This window comes from Tursiops truncatus, chromosome 5 (assembly GCF_011762595.2).
Source record: "Tursiops truncatus isolate mTurTru1 chromosome 5, mTurTru1.mat.Y, whole genome shotgun sequence".
NCBI lineage: Eukaryota > Metazoa > Chordata > Mammalia > Artiodactyla > Delphinidae > Tursiops > Tursiops truncatus.
In genome coordinates this window covers 21,915,250-21,936,989 of record NC_047038.1, presented here as the reverse complement: position 1 = coordinate 21,936,989, position 21,740 = coordinate 21,915,250, and the positions used below count along the sequence as shown (strand labels likewise).

Here is a 21,740-nt window from a genome sequence, read left to right as displayed (position 1 = left end):
TTATATCATCTTATTTTAATCTTCTCATAGCTCTTTTCATTATTGGATATTTGTCTATATGTTTATGTTTTTTAAAATTTATTAGTTTTTTATTGACATACAGTTGACTTACATATGTTTTTTTTCATCTGTAATCCACTGTTGTTTTTTTTAATTTCTATTTTTTTAAACATCTTTATTGGAGTACAATTGCTTTACAATGGTGTGTTAGTTTCTGCTTTATAACAAAGTGAATCAGCTATACATATACATATATGCCCATATCTCCTCCCTCTTGCATCTCCCTCCCACCCTCCCTATCCCACCCCTCTAGGTGGTCACAAAGCACCGAGCTGATCTCCCTGTGCTATGTGGTTGCTTCCTACTAGCTATCTATTTTACATTTGGTAGTGTATATATGTCCATGCCACTCTTTCACTTTGTCCCAGCTTACCCTTCCCCCTCCCCGTGTTCTCAAGTCCATTCTCTACATCTGCATCTTTATTCCAGTTCTGCCCCTAGGTTCTTCATGACCTGTTTTTTTTTTTTTTTTAGATTCCATAAATATGTGTTAGCATACAGTATTTGTTTTTCTCTTTCTGACTTACTTCACTCTGTATGACTCTGTTTATGTTTTTTAATTGTCTGTCTCCTTCGCTAGAATATAAAAGCTTAGACTTTGACTACATTGTTCACTGGTATACCCCCAGCACTTAGAACTGTGCCTGGCACTGAGTGAATGAATAATTAATGGCTAAATCAAACGAAGCTAGAATGTTACATGGGACCTTGGATGCCAAGGTAAGGAAGGTGGACTGTATTCAGATGAGTAGAAGGATTCTGAGGTTTTTGAGATAGAGGTGGAAAGATGCAAAGATATACCTCTTGCCTTAAAAGAGCTTATAATTCACAGATGACCCAAACAAAATCGTATTCTGAAAAAGAGAAGCTAACAATACAAAGTACCATATTATAAGCACCTAATGACTCACATAAGACAATCAACGTGACAGGAATTTGGTTAAGAAAGGGAGTGAGGGCTGGTGGAGAGGAGGCACAGAGGAAATATCTTAAGCAAGTATAACATTGTCAGCAAAGGCACAAAGGCAAGAAATGTTGTGATGTCCAGGGAACAGATTAGTTCAGTCCAAAACTAAGAGTACGTACGTAAGGACTTTACACCAATTTATTATCAAATATCTGTTTTATCATAAAGGCATGGTCTTTGAATGGAAATGCTTGCGTCAGAGGTCAAAAACTGAAACCCTACTAAGAATATAACACAACAACATGCCCATAAGACCATGCATTAAATTGTTTTCTATTTTCTGTCAAATAAATTTGAATATTAATTAATTTATTCTTTTTCTTTTCATTTCTCACAGAGTTGCCACCCCATTTGGAGGTTTTGAAAAAGCATCAAAAATGGTTAAATTTAAGGTTCCAGATTTTGACCTACTACTTCTAACAGATCCCAGATTCATGGCCTTTGCCAATCCTCTTTCTGGAAGACGGTCCTTTAATAGGACTCCTAAGGGATGGATATCTGAGAATATTCCTATAGTGGTAACAACTGAACCTACAGAGGATACCACCATACCGGAATCAGAAGACCTATGAAAAGAAAGTTGTATGTGACACAAAAACCTGTAAACGTCAATGTTGCTGTTTTATTATTCTACTTACTTGCAAAGCCACTTACACTCTTCATTAGTAGCAATAATTTAATAGCAATTTAGCAATTTTCCTTTAATGACATTTAATTTCAATCTCAGATCAAAATCTAATAAATAATTAAAAATCTTATTTTAAAACCTTTTAAGTCACTCGTCTTTATTCATAATCTTGTTTTCACCTGGTCTAAGCAATCCAGCCTTTTCAATGAGAAAGTCCAGAAAAGTTACTGACAACAAAGGGTTTCATCTTTTTTGCCTTTAATATAAGCTATTACTGAATAAGTTTTTCAAATGGATCTAGAATCAAAATATAGTGCAAGATATTTAGATTAATTCAGAGTTTTATTTAAGGGATGAAAGCTATGGAAGTTGATATACAAACATTATTGATGGAGAAAAGGGTTGGGTTCTTCTTTTCTGACAAGCTTCCATGATAAAATAACTTGTCTAGATGAAGTCTTTTCATTAGTCATTCTTAGAATTTCTAAAGTGCTTTGTATTTTTCAACGTGCTTTGAATCATTAGGTAATTGTTCCAGATGGCATTCGCCAGAGTTCAACTGGGTTATTATTTTTGTTTAGTATTAAGTCAAGGAGACTGAGAGACAATGACTCAAAGAACGTCATACTATTGCAGTTTTCATGATCAAGGTATACTTGGAATTCAAGTTCCACAATGTTGTATGTTGATTAGGTTCAACTTTATGTATGCATTTTTAGAAGAGTAATAACAAAATACATGCTAGTATACATAGAAATAAATATATGTATACGACGGGGGGAAAAGAGAGTGTGTAATTTGAATTGGCAGCTTTCTTTGCTGAATCTTTAAATTCTGCTCAAATCCTTAAGCACGAGGGAGTATATGCCTAAAACACAAATAAAAACAAGAAATGGAAGAACACAAAAGCATTTGAGAGTAATATAGCACACATCTATCATGAAATATATTAATATATTTGTATAAAAGACTCAAACTAATATAAAGTTATAGATATATCTTAAAATATGGTTGAAGAAATATATGCCATGGAACTGGTAAGACATAAATATCAATTCTTCCCATTTCAATTCAGTTAAAAGTTCTGTGATAGATGTTTATACCACAGAAGAAATGTCTTATCCATAGAAAACTATCTACCACATTAAGTTTAGGAGACTGGAAGAAGGAAAGTATATAACAGAGTAATGAAAATGCTGTGTAGCAACATCACATATTTACAAAAGAATCTGCATGTAATGTTGAAATTGGTGGTTGTTTTGATCATCTTCTAGTCTTTACAAATTTGCTTATGAAAAACGCAGTGCCTAGAAAGGAACAGTATCTTATTTATGCATATTATCACTGTAGAGAATTTGTATAATCTAAAGTATATCTTTAAGATATCTTAGTTTTGGGGGAAGCGGGGGTGGCGGGGGTGGTGGTAGTGGTATGAATTGGGAGATTGGGATTGACATGTATACACCAATATGTATAAAATTGATAACTAATAAGAACATGCTGTATAAAAAAATAAAATAAAATTCAAATATTAAAAAACAAACAAAAAAACAAAAAAAAGATACCTTGAGCTTCCCTGGTGGCGCAGTGGTTGAGAATCTGCCTGCCAATGCAGGGGACACAGGTTCTATCCCTGGTCTGGGAAGATCCCACATGCTGAGGAGCAACTAAGCCCATGCGCCACAACAACTGAAGCCCGCGCGCCTAGAGCCTGCGTACCACAATGAAGAGTAGCCCCCGCTTGCCGCAACTAGAGAAAGCCTGCGTGCAGCAACAAAGACCCAAAGCAGCCACAAATAAATAAATAAAGTTATATTAAAAAAAAGATATATTAGTTTTATTTGTTTTGGTATTTACCTGTTTTAAAATAACAATGTTGGCATCTACGATAACTCTAGATATGAGGGTCCCATCGTGCTTTTTTTTTTTTTTTTTTTTTTAGGTACGCGGGCCTCTCACTGTTGTGGCCTCTCCCGTTGCGGAGCACAGGCTCCGGACGCGCAGGCTCAGTGGCCATGGCCTACGGGCCCAGCCGCTCCGCGGCATGTGGGATCTTCCCGGACCAGGGCACGAACCCGCGTCCCCTGCATCGGCAGGCGGACTCTCAACCACTGTGCCACCAGGGAAGCCCCCCCATCGTGCCATTTTTTTGTTCATTTTAATCTTTTAATAAATAAAAAATGAGTCATATTCTATTATGCATTTTGATGAAATGGTTTAGTTCTTTATTAGCAATTTGAAATGTTACTACTTTTCATTAAACTGAAATTTTATTGCATTATTTTAACTATCTCCAAATAGTTAAACTCTATGCTCAGTGTCACCACTCTGTCAACCACCAAAAAGGGGCCAGCAATTAAATATGTTAGTTATAGAACAGTATTCTCCACATCATAAAGGAGAATTTTAAAAGGGGAAATCTTCAGTTTTTTTTTTTTAAGATTGGTTAGAAAATGATGGAATAGCCGTCTGCTCACTATCATATTTCTTCCTTTCCTGGAAGTATCTATTAATTCTAATTCAGTTGTCTGACACCTTTAGAAATGCCAAATTTCACAATCTGGTTGCTACACAATTAGAATTTGAAAGGAATTTTGGATGGGTTTTCCACTGACCTAAAAAGCAGCTAAATCTTTCAAAGTCTGAAGAAATATGATAGGCTTTTTAGAACAGCAGAAAGACTGTGGCATTTTTTCCACCCACATTTGTATAATGAAAAATGAAATAAAGGAGAAAGAAAATTAAAAGAAAGAGTAAATGAATGAAAATAATATTTGCTGATGGACTACTAAATGCCAAGCACTATACTCACTGGTTTATAAAGGCTATTTAATGTGTATTATTTTATTTTATTTTACTTTTTGGCTGCGCTGCATGGCTTGTGTGATCTTAATTACCCAACTAGGGATAGAACCCAGGCCACCACAGTGAAAGCACTGAGTCCTAACCACTGGACCACCAGGGAATTCCCTATATTTTAAATATTATTTTATTTTCATGATCATCCTGTGAGAAATGTATTATAATCTCCATCTTATATAAGAAAATTGAGCCTCAGAGAACTAAGGTGACTAGCTTAATTCTAGCTCTAAAGTAGAAGAAATAGGTGAGTCTGGCTCTAAAATATATGCTCTAAGAACTCATGGTTCATAACTTCTCTTTCAGAATAATTTCAGCCTTAAACTATTTTATTATGTCTAGACAAATAATAAAAAATCTCCATTATATTAATTTTGGGAAAATATAGCTATAAATTGAGTAATTTTAGAGTCACCCTCTAAAGTCATTCAGGCACTCATAATCATAAAAAGTTGAACTTTCAGACTTTCAAACAAGCAATGTGCATATTTAATTATGAAATCAGAGAAACACAAAAGCATACTCTGATTAAACCTGCTTGTTTCTGCTCAGCATTGTGCACACTTCTGATCGATGTAAACTTTTTTTTTTTCTTTCCCCTGTAAGGGGCAAAGGGAGAAAGAAGAAGAAATAAAGAGGACAGAAATGCACAACACTAACCGTAAGGCTGAACGAAATCATCTAGTGTGATAACACTCCAAAAACATTCCTTTAAATGAAAATGTTTTCAACTTTTCAAAACTTTAGAAGAATTTCCAGTATACTGTTCAACAGACTGACTTCTGGGTCATAAAATTTTATCTCCTATTTTATTTTGCCAATTTCTTGATGATCAGCTGGCCAATTGTTTTCTGGATAACACTAGGTCTGCATTAACAACTACAGCAATAGTTAGATCATTCTTGGCTTTTTTTTTTTTTTAATATTTATGTATTTATTTGGCTGCATCAGGTCTTAGTTGTGGTACGCGGATCTTAGTTGCAGCATACGGGATCTTTTAGTTGCAGCATGCGGGATCTAGTTCCCTGACCAGAGATCAAACCCAGGCCCCCTTGCCTTGGGAGTGAGGAGTCTTAGCCACTGGACCACCAGGGAAGTCCTCATTCTTGGCTTTTAACTCTCCACTCCCTTCAATTTTCTCAAGGCTGGTATTTTCCATTTCTTAACTCAATATTTGAAAGGACTAGATAACTTAAAATAACTAATTATCAGTTATTACAAAATCAAGGCAAATACGGACAATAATTTTTAGTCAAAATGACAATTTATCCACTTAAAATTTTACATTTTCTAAGTAGACCAATTTATAAATGTTTTAGCAGCGTGGAAATGGAGGGAGCCAATTATTCTCACAAAGGCTAAAGTGGAGCAGAATGTCCAGTCATGAGTGTGAAAAGAACATCCTGAACTTTCCAACTCAGGGCACAGCTGTACCAGCCGACTTATTAATTCTGGAATTTCCTCACTCTGCTGCTTATGCAAGATAAAACTTACATGACATCATTGCAGTTTCCCAGCCACAACTGCTTTTTATTAAGCTTAGGAAAGTATTGCTCTGAATGCCCCTTTTCTTATGAAAAATACTTTCAACCTCCACATGCTCTATTCTGTAGGAAGAAGGGCAGTTCACTTTCTATGAAAGGTGGAAGAGTGCCAGGCTTTTGCCAAAAGAACAAGCAAGGGGAATCTATTCCAAACTAACTGATCAAAGCACTTCACAAATATATCAAAGGATTTTTAGAAAATTATAATGCTTAAAAAAGTTAAACTTTTCAGAACTAAGAAAAAAGTAAAATTGTGTAAGAATTTCAATGGCTTACACATTGAAGTATTATTAGATAAATAAAAGGGTACGTCCCTATTTGAATTCCTTAAATAAAAGAACTAGATTTCAACTCAGGATATAAACTTTCTCTGACTTCTCAATATAATGTGATTTCAATAGGAAGATTTGGTATGTATGGGCAAAGAGGGGGGAAAATTATTTCTAAGAGGTTACAATTCAGTTTCAAAAACAATGTGCTTATTATTCTGGATTGTGTAATATTTTGAAGCACATTTCAATGACAACTTAGGCAGTGTAGGAGATGGAGACAGCTCAGGAAACAGAATTGGAAAGAGTCAGAAGGACAAAAGGTAAATACAATTACTAATTGAAGAATTGGTATAGAAGCTGCAGCACTAGCAAAATAAATCTAAAAGAACAGGGGGAAAAAAGGAAGGCCAGAATGAAGCAGGCCGAAAGGAAATAACTGTGATATTCTATGGTTTCTAGAGCATTTTCCTTACCCCCTTTGAAGAAGTTTTGTTATATGTATATCAATTGTCTAATGTGAATTGTCACCCAAAATAGATAACTCTCATTACATTTTCTTTATCAACACGCACTTATAAATTGCATATTAAAGCGGTTGTATTTAAATGTGCCAGCTATCTGCTAATCTACCACAAATTAGTAACATAATCTCAAGCAATTTACTTCACTCTGGAAGTTTTCTCCAACTATTTATGTGTTTCAAAGGCCACTTCTGCCTAAGACCTTCCCTGACCACCCTTAAGAGAGCACACTTATAACCCCTTATTGTGCTTTTATTTTTCCTTTATAGCCCTTATTACTCCCTAACATAATGTGTTAGTCTGGGTCCTCTGAGGAGTAGATGCCAAGATGTGTTAGTCTGGGTCCTCTGAGGAGTAGATGCCAAGATGGGGTTAAACCTGCAAAAATTTTATTAGGAAAATTGCCCACATGAGAGAAAATGGGGAGAGAGTCAAAGAAAGGCAGGGAGAGAGTCAAAGAAAGGCTGGGAGAGACCCAAGGGACCTCAGATGGAACTGCATGGATATGTTCTAGACTGCCCAGCAGTCTAGGGAAGATTCAGCAAGGCTGTTGGAGGATCTGTGAGCCCAAGTCACCTGTAGGAGAGGTCCGGTGTTTCCCAGAAACGAGTCTGCCTTAGGGTCACTGTCATGGTCCCTCAGTGGCTGGGAGCAGACTGTGGAAGGCAGGCTCAGCAAGAATGCAGTGATGGAGGTCAGAGGGAGTAGAACTGGGGCCCTCAGACAACTACGTTAAGATCCACAAGATGTAGCCGCCACACATAATGTATGTAGCTATTCCTTTATTATTTATCTCTCCCACTGGAATGAATGTTCTCTGAGGGTAGAGACTTTGCTTTTTTATTAACTACTGTATCCTCTGTGCCTGGTATATAGTAAAGAACAATAAAAGTTCATTAAATGTATCTTAATTATGGGGATAATACTAGTATCTATCTTAAAAATTATATATTATACATTATATTACTGAATACATTGTAAATGCTTGATACATGTTAGCTATTATGATTAACAAAATAAAAAATTATCACACAGTAAGAAAGCAAAGGCATTTAGAATGAAGTTAGATTAGAGGTTACACTGGAACTGCTTTGGGATAAATATATTTGACCCTGATTTGGAGATAATATAAGTTGGCGCAATGAGTATATTAAATACATACATAATCAGAAACACTAATGTGGCCTGACTACTTTTTAGGATAAGCTTGTGCCAGCTCTATTCTCCAGACTCAAAACTGCAATTAAGGGAGACTTTTTAGGATCTTGCTAAAATAGTACTATTTCTCGTGAGCATTCACATATTTTGTAGGTCACTTGAGAATTTTAAAAAATCGATATAGTGGATACTTTCCTTGATCAGTATATACTACCTTTTTAGAAAATACATTATACAATCAGAAAGGAGTTCCTATGGACAGATGGCTACATAATCCTTCTTTTTTTTTTTTTAAACTAAAATGGCTTTTCATTTAAATAACTGTTTGGAATATTTCAAATCAGGAAGTATGTTGCCCCAGAATCCTAATGTTTTGGCACAGTTATCTCTAGAGTACAATGAATAAAAACAATCACCCCCAAGTCCCCTTCTCTGGTGGGTTTCCATGTTGCTTAAAGAAATTAGGCATCTGGTAGTCATAAGCATGGAAAGGAGGTGATTCCTCTGTGAGCTGATGCTAACATAATGGAAAATTCACTTAAATACAATCAACCTGAAATAACTTTTTCTTTACCAACTTATCTTGAAAAAGCAGGAATACTTTCTAAGCTTAATTTTAAACTCAGTTCCTAATATTTATTTTACCTTACTTCTACCTATGTGAAAAATTGGAGCTAATAAAGTTTCTGTAACACAACTGATTTGCCTCAGGTTCCAGGCCTCTTGTGCAAGGCTGTCTTCTGAGCCATACAGCACTCTAGGCTCAGTTGCTATCTTGGTACATAAAGTCAAACATAAACATGGACCACATTTATTCAAAAAACATTCTTTACTTATGATGCATAGAAAGAGATGTAGATATAATTTATGGTTAATTACAATAAGTTTCCTCACAAACTCATCAAAATCTATTAAAAACACATTAAACTTATCATAATACTATAGACAATGTGCATGGCCCCCCTAAAATCAATATGGTGAAATCCTAACCTCCATGTGATAGTATTAGGAGGTGGGGCCTTTAGGAGGTGATTAAGTGATAAGGGCGTAGTCCTCATGAATAGGATTAGTAAAAGAGACTCCACAAAGCTCCCTTGCCCCTTCCCCCATGTGAGTACACAGAGAGAACATAGCCAAATATGAATCAGGAAGCAGGCTCTCACCAGACACCAATCTGTCAGTGCCTTGCTCTTGGACTTCCCAGCTTATAGAAATATGGGAAATAAATTTCTGTTGTCTATAAGCCACCCAGTCTATGGTATTCTGTTATAGTAGCCTGAACAGACTAAGACACATAGCAGTGCAGAAAAATTATCATGTTTTTAGATGCATATATGTATAATGTATTAATTAGGGTTAATGATCATAATTATCATAATATATTAGACTATGCATTACTATGTACTAGCCTATGTACAAATCCATACCCTGATGTTTACTTAAGTGTCCTCTTGTTAGCATACCAAAAGGATATTAATATTTAAGATATAATAGGAATAAGCAAAAAAGTTGTATTTTACCAAATATAACCCACTATGTTAATAGTGGAACGAAATACTCTCTTTGGTTTAAATAAACAACCATTTACTTAGAATCACAGCACTTTAGAATTAGACTCTATCTTGAAATACTCTAGATCAATTCCCTCATTTACAGAATAGAAACTTAGATCAGAAAAGTTAAGGAACTGGCTCAGTCTCACGTTGCACGTCTAAAATTAGAACCCAAGAGTCCTGCTTCTGATCTAACATTCCTCCCACTAACTTATTCTCTCTCCTATCTCAGTGGAGAACACAATCATCCAGATGATGGGCACAAACCACACACCTTCTGGTGACACAACATACTGTACATGATTTAATATTTATCTATATCTATATAAATATAGCCTTATATAATTTGTATACCTTATTTATTAGCCACAGAGAAATAAAACTCTGAATTGGGGTAATGTTAATAAAATGTGGAACCAGAGAGTAAAGGCTTTTTTTTTTTTACAATATCAAGAAGTTTTACTTTAATCAGTAAAAAATTTTAATGTGACAATATCAAACCAAAATGAATATTCTTTCCTAACTGGAAGGGGGTAAATTTCCATACTGTATTAAAAAAAAAAAGAGTAAACATTGCTCCTTCCACCAGAAACCTCTTGGTCCATGTCTTTCAACCTATAGTTGTGTTCAGTTAGGTGGTGTAAAAATTAACTTAGATGGTTATGATCAGCAGCTTTTCAAATGAAACAGAATAAAGGAAAAGAAAACATCAGAGCATATCACTCATAGAAATAGTATTATTTCAGGAAACTACTGATTTTGCTTTATATATATGTTCATGCAAACTGGATCACAATGTAAAATATATTGCATATTCTAGGTTGCAGTCTAAAATGTTTGAAAGTTACTGTTGTACCTACTACTAAATGCTGTTTAAAATTTAAATGTCAGCACTGTTAATAGCAAGTGGAATGGCTTTTCTCCATCACATCAAAACTATTATAACTAACTTGATAAAGAGTTATTCAGAATTAAAAGAATTTGAAACAGTAGCAGAACAAAACTTGTAGAAAACAATTTAATCAGAAAACCTTGACTTAAAAATGTACAAAATGGCATTAACACACATTCCAGGGATATTACTTGCCAAGAGTTGGTTTGTTTTTTCCTCCAGCACAATTTCAGTTTGAGGGCTTGTTTTACAGATAAGAGACTAAAAAACTCAAGAGCACTAACAGTTAAGAAATAAAGAAATTAAATACTCTAAAATTTCTGCCTTTACCTATACTTCTTTGAATTATTTCTATCACTGAATATTTTCCAACAATTTTATTACTGTATTAAAAAGTAAACCTTTTTTTCCTTTGACTGTGAAGTGAATTTCAACAAGGAAGTTCAACTTGAAAACAATGGTGCCCTGAATATTTTTGTCATCTTTACAAAGAAAATTGCTCTCCAGGGCAACTTCCTTTGGGTTCATGGCTTTAGCCAATACGCTATGAGCAAAAGATATGGTGTTATTTTACTATTGTATTTCTTGAAGAACTACCTCAAAAACAAGGCAGTCTAAGATATATAGTTGTGTGTGTGTGTGCACGCACACACACGTCACAGAGTAAGTTTGGTAAATTTCCAAACGCCATAGTGTTGTTCATAAAGTCAGAGTACTACCACAGATATCACAATTGAGAAAAAGAACATCTTTTCCTGTGACGTGCTCTTGACTTCTTCCTTATGTTCCCCTTCCCGTGTCTTTCAGAAGGGCACAAAGGTGTCAAGTATGTTTATCACCAGTATTTGAATATAGAAGAAATCTGATTGCACTTTAAGAAACAAAAGAGTACTATCTCCTATGAAACTTTCAGAATATTTCAGGGAAAATATTTCACACCAGGAAAATTCTGTGACTAGGAATTGAATTTTAGCCCTGCTTCTATCAGTGTCTAGCATGAGCCTAGGTAACTTTACCTCCTTGAGCTTAAGTGTTATCATCTGTACAGTGAGGGATTTTAGCAAACTAATCTCTCAGATCCTCTTTATCTCAAAGATCCTAAAGAATTGTATAAATAAAACGTTATAAAACTTGTTTTTGAAAAAAATTAAAGATAAATTATACTAATGCACAAAAATCCTAGTGAATCCTAGGCTTTCAATCAAAACCTAGATGTTTCGGCCTTTAATTATGGATCTGTTAGTATGGCACATATTGCCTTCCTCATTCCTACTTACTCTACTGTATTTCCATGGCTGTAACCAGACGTCATACTTAACTGATAAGTTCCTTTACTTAGTCATTCAGTTTGCTTATTGAGTACCTCCTATATGCCAGACACTGTACTAGGTACCCCACTTTCACTGTCTCTAACATAAGGATATTAATAATATCCAAATATTAATATTTTATGGTTGTTAGGAAAGTTAAATAATGTAATTTGCATAAAACACTTAGTTCGTGGTGTATTTTGGAATTAAATAACAACTGGGAAAAGGCCCCATTTCACATCTTCAGCGTTTAGAACCACGTGGCTCAATCCCTTCTTTTATGGATTAAGAGGTTAAAAGAGGTGAGCTGACCTCCCACAGGCTCAGCTCCTTGAGAGCAAAAGAGTTCCATAACTCTCCATCCATTCTTTCTATCATATTATGCTGCTTCTGAACGTAAGCAATTCCACTATCTGTTTCTTTCATTCTTTCTCTCAGATTACAAAATGTTACTAGAAAAAAAAACATGCAAATAAATGCTCACAGGGGTGGCAATGCTACTAATCCTGTCAACAGCAACCCAGTTAGGGATTAGCTAGGACACCTTGCTATGTACAGATGAGGAAACTGGGTTTTAGAGTAGTTAATAACTGCTCAAGGTCACACAAACAATAAATGGTAAAGTCAGGATTTGAACATAGGTCTGTCCAAGTCTAAAGGCCATGCTCTTTTATGATACCGTGTTGCCCTTAAACACGGTCTCTACTTGGCTTTCTAAACAATTTTAATGCTGCCATGAGGGTTAACGTGGGCTACAGCTGGAGCTGAATGTCAGGAATCCAGCCTTCATCAACATTTTCCTCAATGATTTAGCTGCAGACAAAGAAGATATAATTAATTCTGGCAATATAAAAACTGAGGAAGAATAGTGAATTTTAAGAAATATGGGCTAAAACTTCAAAACCTAATAGGATGTTTTAAAGAAATGAACGAAACAGATGATGAAGATGCTTGTGTTCTGAGGCAATATAAGCATTTGTGTCCAAAAAAACTAACGGCATTAAAATTTGTGAAACTCAGCTTAATGCCAATTCATAAAAACAAAATAATGGAACAAAAAATTTAGTATTTTGAACATAATCTTATATTGGCTAACAAAGTGACATAGCTACAAAATAGGTTAAAACAATCTTACTTAAACTGTCCTGATAAAAACAGTGTCTGAACCAAAAAAGGAAATAATTTCCCCAAACCATAATCAAGCTAATTGCAAAAACCTGTTTTTATTTTTGGGCACCACATTTTTTCAGAAGTTGACAACAAAAGTGAATCCTGAATTCAGTTTCATGGATTATGAAGACTGTTACTGCATTTTCCAGGGGCATGTTGATGAGTCCACTGTCAGTGAACATAGGAAAGAGCCTCCTTAGATGAAGGCCCACATAGAGGAAAAAGCATCTTAGATGATGACAGAAAAATGTCTTCCTGTAACTGATACCTTAAATATCTTTTTCACTTTTTTTTTTTTTTGTGGTACGCGGGCCTCTCAATGTTGTGGCCTCTCCCGTCGCGGAGCACAGGCTCCGGACGCGCAGGCTCAGTGGCCATGGATCCCGGGCCCCGCCGCTCCGCGGCATGTGGGATCCTCTAGGACCGGGGCACAAACCCGTGTCCCCTGCATCGGCAGGCGGACTCTCAACCACTGCGCCACCAGGAAAGCCCTCTTTTTCACTTTTGATTTTTAGATCAAAGTCAAATAAATTTAAACCATGGGCTCATGCATATTTATGTTCTTTAGTTCTCATTCTTTACATTCTACTTGTATTTTAATTTCCCATAGCTCTGATTCTTTTTCTTATTTACATTTGACCATTGTTTTATGTTATATACTAGAATTCATTTTATTTTATTTTTTAGAATTTACTTTAAATCTTTGTAGGATAAGGTGAAGTGTAATGAATGAATGAATGAATGAGTGGATTAGTTTAATATTTACTAGGGCTTCAAAAAATTGTTGAGAGAACTGAGTACTTTTAGCTTGAAAATACAAAAGATGTTTTCAAAGTTCAATAGCATCTTATGGAAAAGAGAATATAGATTTCTGTTGCTATAAAGGACAGAAAATAAGACCAGTGTGTAAAAATTACTAGAAGGTGAAGTTCAACTCACTGTGATGAAAATTTCTTAATAGTTAAAGAGGTCTTAAAAAGGAACAGGATGCCCCACAAAGCATCAGGTTTTCTATCACTGTCACTATATTTGAACAGACGTTGGACAACCACCAGCAGGGATGATCCTTTAGTGAGTGGGAGGCTGGACAGGTGGAATCTAAAGCCTCCTGCATCTTTGAGATTGTAATAAAATACATGTAATAAAATAGATATTACGGCAAGAAAAACAATACATAGGTTCTTATAGCATCATGTTATCATTGATGACAGCAGTATTGGTAATCATAATAACAACACTAATGGCCATAATAACACAGTATAAGACTTTACAATTGCTTATATCTGGGGCATCATCAAAAGACATCATATATAAGCATTATTTCTCATCCCAATTTTACAGATAAGAAAATTAGGACGTTTCAAAGTGAAATAACAAACAAAGGTAATGAAATTGCCTAAGCTGACAATAAGTCAGCAAAAATTAAGGAGGTTATTTGCTAAACTACTAACTGGTTAACTAGCTAATGTTGACTCTAGTATATAAGAGGCTTAGAAAGGTTGAGATGTAAGTTTTGCCTAATGAAGAGCTGGCTGAGATGCCACGGATATTGAATTTGATCTTCTGATGTTTAACAACATGTCATGCTGCAGAACTTTGAGGAGTCCAGAGAACACTCAATTCCTGAATTACCTATTTTATAAGAGGATAGAGAAACTTAAGGGACTCTCTCTCTCCCCACTCTCCCCATCTCTGCCTTATTCTTTCAGACCAGATACTATAAATGACAAGGCACACTGCCACAAGAACCTCTGAGCTCACAGTTTTATAGCTTTGCAATCAGAGAAAAAAGGGATCTTTCCTGTAAGCTCTAATTTGAAAACTCCTGGGAAAGAATGCTGATTAGCATGAATCACCCATATATCAATCACCAGAGCCAGAAAATGGTGAAATGCCCCACAAGGAGTTGTGCCCATCCTGTGGTTTAGTGGTGTGGATTACTAAAAGCAGGAAAAGACAAAGCAATGTATGTCCACAATACATATTTTCTTAATCGAAATAACTGAAATGTATAATAACCAGGCTCTTCTAAATACATCTTTGAAATGGCATTTTTTAGATGTGCATATATTAAAAAATTAAGTCTTCTAATCTGAGAGATTACTTGATCAAAAATATTATAATTTTACCTCATTTTTGGTTCTATTCTCCCTTATTTCTTTTTTTTCCTTCCAGATTTTTATGATCTCACAGACATGAGTTAATTTGGCCATAATATGACTCTACTTCTGGTTCTGATTGTGAGAAGCTACTTAAGAAGGAAGGGTATTCGTGGAACACATCTGAATACTGACCGCAGACCAGCAGCCTTCCAGAAGACACTCTTAGTGACGACAACTTCTTTCCAGGTGTCTTCACTCTTGGTAACTGTATATTTTAATTTTACAGAAAAAAAGAAAAAGAAGAAAAGAAAGCCTTATTGTTAAGTTTCCATTCAGTGACTTATTGTAGATACAGATTCAGGTGTCGAACAACTCTTTACTGATGCCTACTCTGTGCCACTGTATTAGACTTTACAGAAAGAATGATGATCAAGAGAGAGGTGTTTCATGGGATCTTCTTCCTAGATAGTGAGGAAGACAATAAACAAGCAAATAAATAAGCTAAATAATCACATGTTGTGAAAAATGGTATGAGATGAATAAACAGAACACTGTGATAGAGGTAAGCAGAGTTCTAGGTCAAGGATGACTTTTCCAAGAAGATGAAGCTAAAACTAAAGTATAGAGGATGAAAAGGAGTCAGCCACTTGGAGACTCAGGGGAAGGTGCTGTAGGTCAGCGTTTCTCAACCTTGGCACTATTGACATTTTGGACCATACAATTCTTTATTGTGGGGGACTGTCTTGTCCATTGTGGGATGTTTAGCAGCATCACTGGCCTCAACCCACTGGATACCAGTAGTGGCACCCCTTCCCCACCCTAACTGTGACCACCAGAAATGTACTGGCCTTTGCCAAATGTCCCCTGGGAGAAAAAAATCATCCCCAGTTGAGAACCACTGTTCTAGGCAAAGGGAATAAAGAATGTAAAATCCTTGAGTAGCATGAGATGCTGTTAGGGAAGTAAGGATAGATCATTAGTCCATTCAGGGGTCTGCAGGCCTTGGCAAGAATTTGGATTTTATTTTATGTAAATAGTAAGCCATTGAACAATTTTAAGTTGGGGAGTAACATGTTGACATTTACAATAGGCTACTTTGGCTCCTGTGTGGGAAACAGATTTAAAACCATGAGGATAAATGAGATCTCAGGACCAGGCACTGTGGAACATTATTTATCTTCATTTAGAAGATAAAAGTAAGGGCTTCCCTGGTGGCGCAGTGGTTGAGAGTCTGCTTGCCGATGCAGGGGACATGGGTTCGTGCCCCGGTCTGGAAAGATCCCACATGCCACGGAGCAGCTGCGCCCGTGAGCCATGGCCGCTGAGCCTGTGCGTCCAGAGCCTGTGCTGCGCAACGGGAGAGGCCACAACAGTGAGAGGCCTGCGCACCCCACAAAAAAAAAATCTAGAAGATAAAAGTAGACTGCAAAGTATAAGAGAAAAACAGTATGAAAAGGAGCAACCAAAGAGGTTGGAGGAAAGCCATGAAAGAGGATGGTGTTACAAAAACTGGGAGGTGAGTCAAGGAGGAAGTGGTCGACTGTAACTAGATTTTTCTGGTTGGCCTCATCATCAAGTCACAGACTGAAGATTTCTCTGGAATTGCACTGGCTTAGCTCATCTTCTTGCCTAACTACAATTTCCTCTACAAATCTTCTGTATATAATTCCAAACTAAACAACCTGTTCAAGAACTTATAAAGGCTTCCTATTATAGCCCTGCATTGGCCTTGTTCATTCCTGTTTCTAAAACTTTGCTCTTGAAGTAGACATGTTTCCTCCTCAGTGCCTTCAAATATGCCTACTTATGAACCTTCCAAGCTGAAGCTCATATCTGATTTCCCACAGAAGCTTTCCCCAACAATTTTCGTCCACATAGATGTCTCTATTTTCTAAAAAATCAACAAAACTTCCAGTTTTTCACTCTATCCGCTGAACACATTAGTTAAGGCTCATTGCCTGGAAATACAACAATGAAAAAATATGGTCCCTGCTCTCTAGAAGCTTACTAAGAAAATAACACTTGTCAATATTTCCTTGATGCATTTAGGAAAAAAGGAGTCTGCCTCATATCCAATCCTGAGGGAGCCATTCAGCTATTTCTCTATACTGTATTTCACTTTACCTCACCCAGCTGATTCATGCTTTGCCACGCCTTTAGATGTTGATTACCTCCTGGAACTACTGGATCACAGCTCCTCAGGAAAGAATATTGCTACTCTTACCACTTATCAGTGACAGGGTGAATATATCCTCAAGATGGTACATCTCCCAAAGTCTGAGTTATAATCACTCCAGAATAATAGTTAAGAGGCGTTTAAGTATGGTGGTGCTGATGATGTAATCTTTGGGTAGGCCTCATTCAAACAGTGTAAGATATCTTTGGCATTCCAACTCTACTCCCTTTCATGATCTCAAGCCAGTGTGAGGTGCAGACATTTTTATTAATTTGGTTCCACTCAATAAATAACTATTGAATCAAACATACACACATATCCCCCAAGGACAAACAGTAATTCTCAGAGGCAATACATTTAAAACCTATGTTGTGACATTTTTAACTACAAAATTTTTTAGGAGCAACTCCTGCCCTAAAATGCGGTGCACTGTCAGTTTTCCTTTTTTCTATGTTTGCTTCAGGCTGCCCTCTTGATGCTTAACTTGTGACCTATTATAAGTCTGTCATTTAAAACTCAGTACTTAAATATGCCAAGAACTGGTAGAAAGTTTGAAATTACACGATTAAAAAAGTGTACAGTCAGGGTTTAGTCAAAATTTTTTTAAATTAATTCATTAATTTTTGGCTACATTGGGTCTTCATTGCTGTGCATGGGCTTTCTCTAGTTGTGGGGAGCGGGGGCTACTCTTTGTTGCGGTGCACAGGCTTCCCACTGTGGCGGCTTCTCTTACTGCAGAGCACGGGCTCTAGGTGCGCAGGCTTCAGTAGCTGCAGCACGTGGGCTCAGTAGTTGTGGTTCGTTGGCTCTAGAGCACAGGCTCAGTAGTTGTGGCTCACGGGCTTAGTTGCTCTGCGGCATGTGGGATCTTCCCGGACCAGGGATCGAACCCGTGTCCCCTGCATTGGCAGGTGGATTTTTAACCACTGTGCCACCAGGGAAGCCTTTAGTCAAATTCTTGAGCAAGGTGAACTGAAGGGCATTCTTCTATAATCTCGAAATGAGGAAGGGAGATAGTATGAATCTTCATTATCCACAGTCCAAATTATTTTTCAAGAGTGCTCTGTCAGTTACATTTGCAAAGAAATATAGTACAACATAATTGTTATAATATAAATAAGTCCAGAAATGGTGAAAGAAGGGCAAGTCTGTCTCAGGAAGTTATGAAAGGTTCCAGGGAAGAAATAAGTACTCAACTGAGACCTACAGGATCTTGAGAGAACCTAGTAGAATCAAAGAAGTGCAAGGAGTTCAGTATAGCTAGTGTGGAGTAAATGGGCAAGAATGGCAGATGAGATTAACAGTCTGGGGCAGATCATGAAGAGGATGGGGGCCCCTGAAAAAATCTTGGTGAGGAATATCACGATTATATTTTCATGTTAGAAAAACTATTAATAGGCTGGAGGTTGGACTGGAGTGGGAAATAACTAGATGCTATTGCAATAGTCAAGGGAGATGAGTTAGGAGAGATGATTACTTGATGGATTAAGGCAGTGAGAATGGAGATTAAAAAGAGAGGTGGATTTGAGAGATCCTTAAGGAGATGAGTCAACAGAATTTGATATTAGGATAGAGGAAATGAAGGAAATGTAATAGCGGGGTACCCATGGATTCTTGACTTGGGCAACTGGGTGCTATTATCTGAAATAGGGAATGAAAGCAGGCTAGGTTCCAGATGGTTGGGAAGAGATACGGCAGTAAGAATAAGGAATGGTAAAGATGCCCACGTCAATTTGGGACATAGTTAAGTACCTATATGAAATCCAAACGAAGATGCTGTTGCTTAAAAGTGTCTAACCTGAAGATATACATTTGGGAGTCCATGGTGCCCAAGATACTTAGTAGGTAAGTCCATCATGGGGAAGAGATTGCTCAAGGAGACGAGGACTAACAACAAAAGAAAATGGATAGTTTGGAAACACAGAGGGCACACATAAGAAGAAAAATATTTAAAGTGCATCAAAGAGGTAGTTGCAGAAGCAGGAGAAAGTGGCACTAAGGAAACCAAGTGTAGAATTAATGGTGCTATTTTTTAAATGTAGAGTATTTTTTCCCTCATTCTCCAAACGTTTTAAATTTCCTGAAGGCAAGAACCATGTCTGAAATTTCACTGTATTTTCTTGAGTGCTCAATTCAGTGAAGGGAACATTAAATGTTCAGTAAATTCTCATTGATTCAGTCCCAGGTACTCTTCGCTTATACCGACCTAAAACGTTTCTTCGTTCTGTTTCTTCAAATAAACGTTTAGAGTTACCTACGAGTTTAGTTATATCAGTTTTTATAATCTCTATGTTGTACCTGCAACAGCTTTGAAATGAGTTCCAAAACCTTACTACTTATTGGGAGGGATCAGTAGACAGTGGGTTTTTCATTTACTACTGTTCCTAAGAAACAAGTTATTCCAAAACAAAGTTTAGCCCATTCCCCAAGCATTAGCTTGCAACTTAAAACCTGTTGAAAGCACAGTAAGGAGGCAGACACATTTTTCTCACCACAATTAACCATTAACCGGGTCAACGTGTTTATTAACTCTTTCAATTTATTAATAGTCACGAAACAACCAGCTGGGGGATATACACTCATACCAATGGAAGTCATTTAACTGCAAACAGATGCTAAAGAGAACTGAGTATTCGCAAGGGTTTCGAGGCCAGGCAGTACAGGTTTTCTCTGAGGTAACAACTCCTAACTTAAAGCCCAGTCCTTGGTGGATTCGCGTCCCTGAGCTTAGAAAATACTGAATAAACAAACGACCAAGAGTATCGGAATAATCACCTCCACCTGAGGAGCTATCCCTTCCTCCCCTCTACACCACACAGACCAACCTGCAGCCACCTTTCTCCAACAGCTAAGCCACAGCGCTCCGCTCCCGCCTTAGGAAAAATGGTCAAGCTCCTGCTCTCGCGGGATCTTGCGCCTCCGAGTAAGTCAACTGGATCGCGCGCCCCAACGAACCCCCGCGGGAACACAGTTCGGCAGGTCCCGAAAGCCGGGAAATCGCGTGCGGGGGCGGAGCCAGCTCGGTGAGCATGAAGGCGGGGCCCGCTCCAAGGAGGCGGGGCGGGGGCGAGGCGGGGATTGGGGCGGGGCTCCCAGGACCTGTTGATCGCAGGTGTCACTGCCCTGACTGGCAGTGTTGAGACGTGTGCGCATGCTCCGTGCGCAGGATCGCGCTTTGGGCGGCGGAGACCAGTCTCCTCTGCTCCAGTTCCCGGTGAGACCCGGTTACGGTGGCAGCTGTTGGTGTGTCAGCCTGTTGTCAGCTTGAGGCGGAGCTGGGCCAGCGGGAGGTAGAAGGCCCGTATTTCTCTACCTGAGCCGCACTCTCCCCTCACTAAAAGGACAGAGCTCAAGGTAAGTCTCCAAAACTAGTCCCTGGATGGAGGTCCAACGACCTGCTACCCCCATGGGCCTGACTCGGAGACCCTCATTCCAGTCCCAGGCCTCGTCTCTCCCCTCGCAGTCCCGCGACCTCCTCTCCCACCCCACCCTCCTCGGGGCAGACTCAGGGCTCTTTGCCCGGGTTCTAGCGCCCGAGGTCACGCAGCTTCCCCGCCTCCTTCCCGCCGCGTCCGGGATCTGGCGGAGATGCCTTTGGCCAGGCTGGAGGCGCGCGCGAAGGGAGGAGGTGCTGTACTTACTGGGTCGTGGTTGTTAGTTGCTGCTGTGTTTGAGGGCTGGCCCGGGGCAGAACCTGGGATCCTGCTGGGTCGTTTACTGCATTGGGATTATGAATATTACGCTTACCTGGCGCCTGCCCCTCACTTTTCAAGCACTGCCTCTCCCGAGCAGCAGCTTTTGAAAGGGGTCCAGGTAGTTATGTTGCCCTCTTTGGAGAAGAGATGATTCGTGAGAATCTTTGGGCTGGTGGTTTCTGGGTGGTAGTAGTAATTTAGAAAGTTAATGTTTAGCTTCTAAATGGCGACTTATGGGACGTTTACCAAACTACTTTTAAACATCGTTGGAGAACAGGAAGTACTTGCACAGGTGTAGTACCCTCCGTTTCTAAAGACTGCAATCTGAGCGTGCTCTGAGGTTTTGTTATCCTGCTACAAGGTTTTCTTTATCAATGCGAAGCCTGATTAATGCTTGCAAAATGTACTGCAAGGCTTTATTTGTTAGATAGCAGAGTTGCGAAATGTTTTCTCATCTGGAAAAAAATATGTATTTTTTTGCAAGGAGTTTTCAAGGCTATTTCTGAGGGATGTTTAAATTTAGCAGGGTCTTTGTGATTAGGGTCTGATTCACTTTTCTGTTCTTTAAGGGAAAGCGTTGCTAATTCTCAATATTTAAAAGGAGGAGAAATTGCTAACAAAATTGTGATTGAAATGAACTTTTGGCTAAGTTAATACTTCTTGTTAGTTTAATTTTCTATGTCTTTTCAGTTCCATGATGATAGTCTAGGCATATAATCCTTAATCTTGTAAAGAGAAACTAAAACAAACGAAACTTATTTTGCAAAATCAGAATATATGATTTATCTACCATTGTCATAATTCCAAATAGACAAACTCACTGTAGGTAGGAG

General features: G+C 37.8%; 3 protein-coding genes across 30 annotated transcripts in view; 2 read left to right on the top strand and 1 right to left on the bottom strand.

The window, feature by feature from the left end:
* The window catches only part of MYOZ2 (myozenin 2), a 35,549-nt gene extending 33,739 nt beyond the window's left edge, over positions 1 to 1,810 (top strand). Inside the window, exon 6 of the mRNA XM_033856726.2 lies at positions 1,365 to 1,810. Within this exon, the coding sequence (XP_033712617.1) occupies positions 1,365 to 1,599 (235 nt within the window). The 3' untranslated portion in view covers positions 1,600 to 1,810. The remainder of the gene's footprint in view (positions 1 to 1,364) is intronic.
* The window catches only part of LOC109548757 (uncharacterized), a 304,090-nt gene extending 283,751 nt beyond the window's left edge, over positions 1 to 20,339 (bottom strand). For 2 of the 3 annotated variants that reach the window (XM_073804685.1, XM_073804683.1), the window contains exons 1-2: positions 20,038 to 20,339; positions 15,229 to 15,301 (exon numbers count right to left, since the gene is read on the bottom strand). The gene's annotated coding sequence lies outside the window, so the exon portion shown is untranslated. The remainder of the gene's footprint in view (positions 1 to 15,228; positions 15,302 to 20,037) is intronic. The other variant, XM_073804684.1, reaches the window with a different exon arrangement.
* A 76-nt stretch (positions 20,340 to 20,415) lies between these two features.
* The window catches only part of USP53 (ubiquitin specific peptidase 53), a 203,953-nt gene continuing 202,628 nt past the window's right edge, over positions 20,416 to 21,740 (top strand). For 25 of the 26 annotated variants that reach the window (XM_073804914.1, XM_073804913.1, XM_073804909.1 and 22 more), the window contains exon 1: positions 20,417 to 20,566. The gene's annotated coding sequence lies outside the window, so the exon portion shown is untranslated. Of the gene's footprint in view, positions 20,567 to 21,740 lie in introns of all 26 variants that reach the window. The other variant, XM_073804891.1, reaches the window with a different exon arrangement.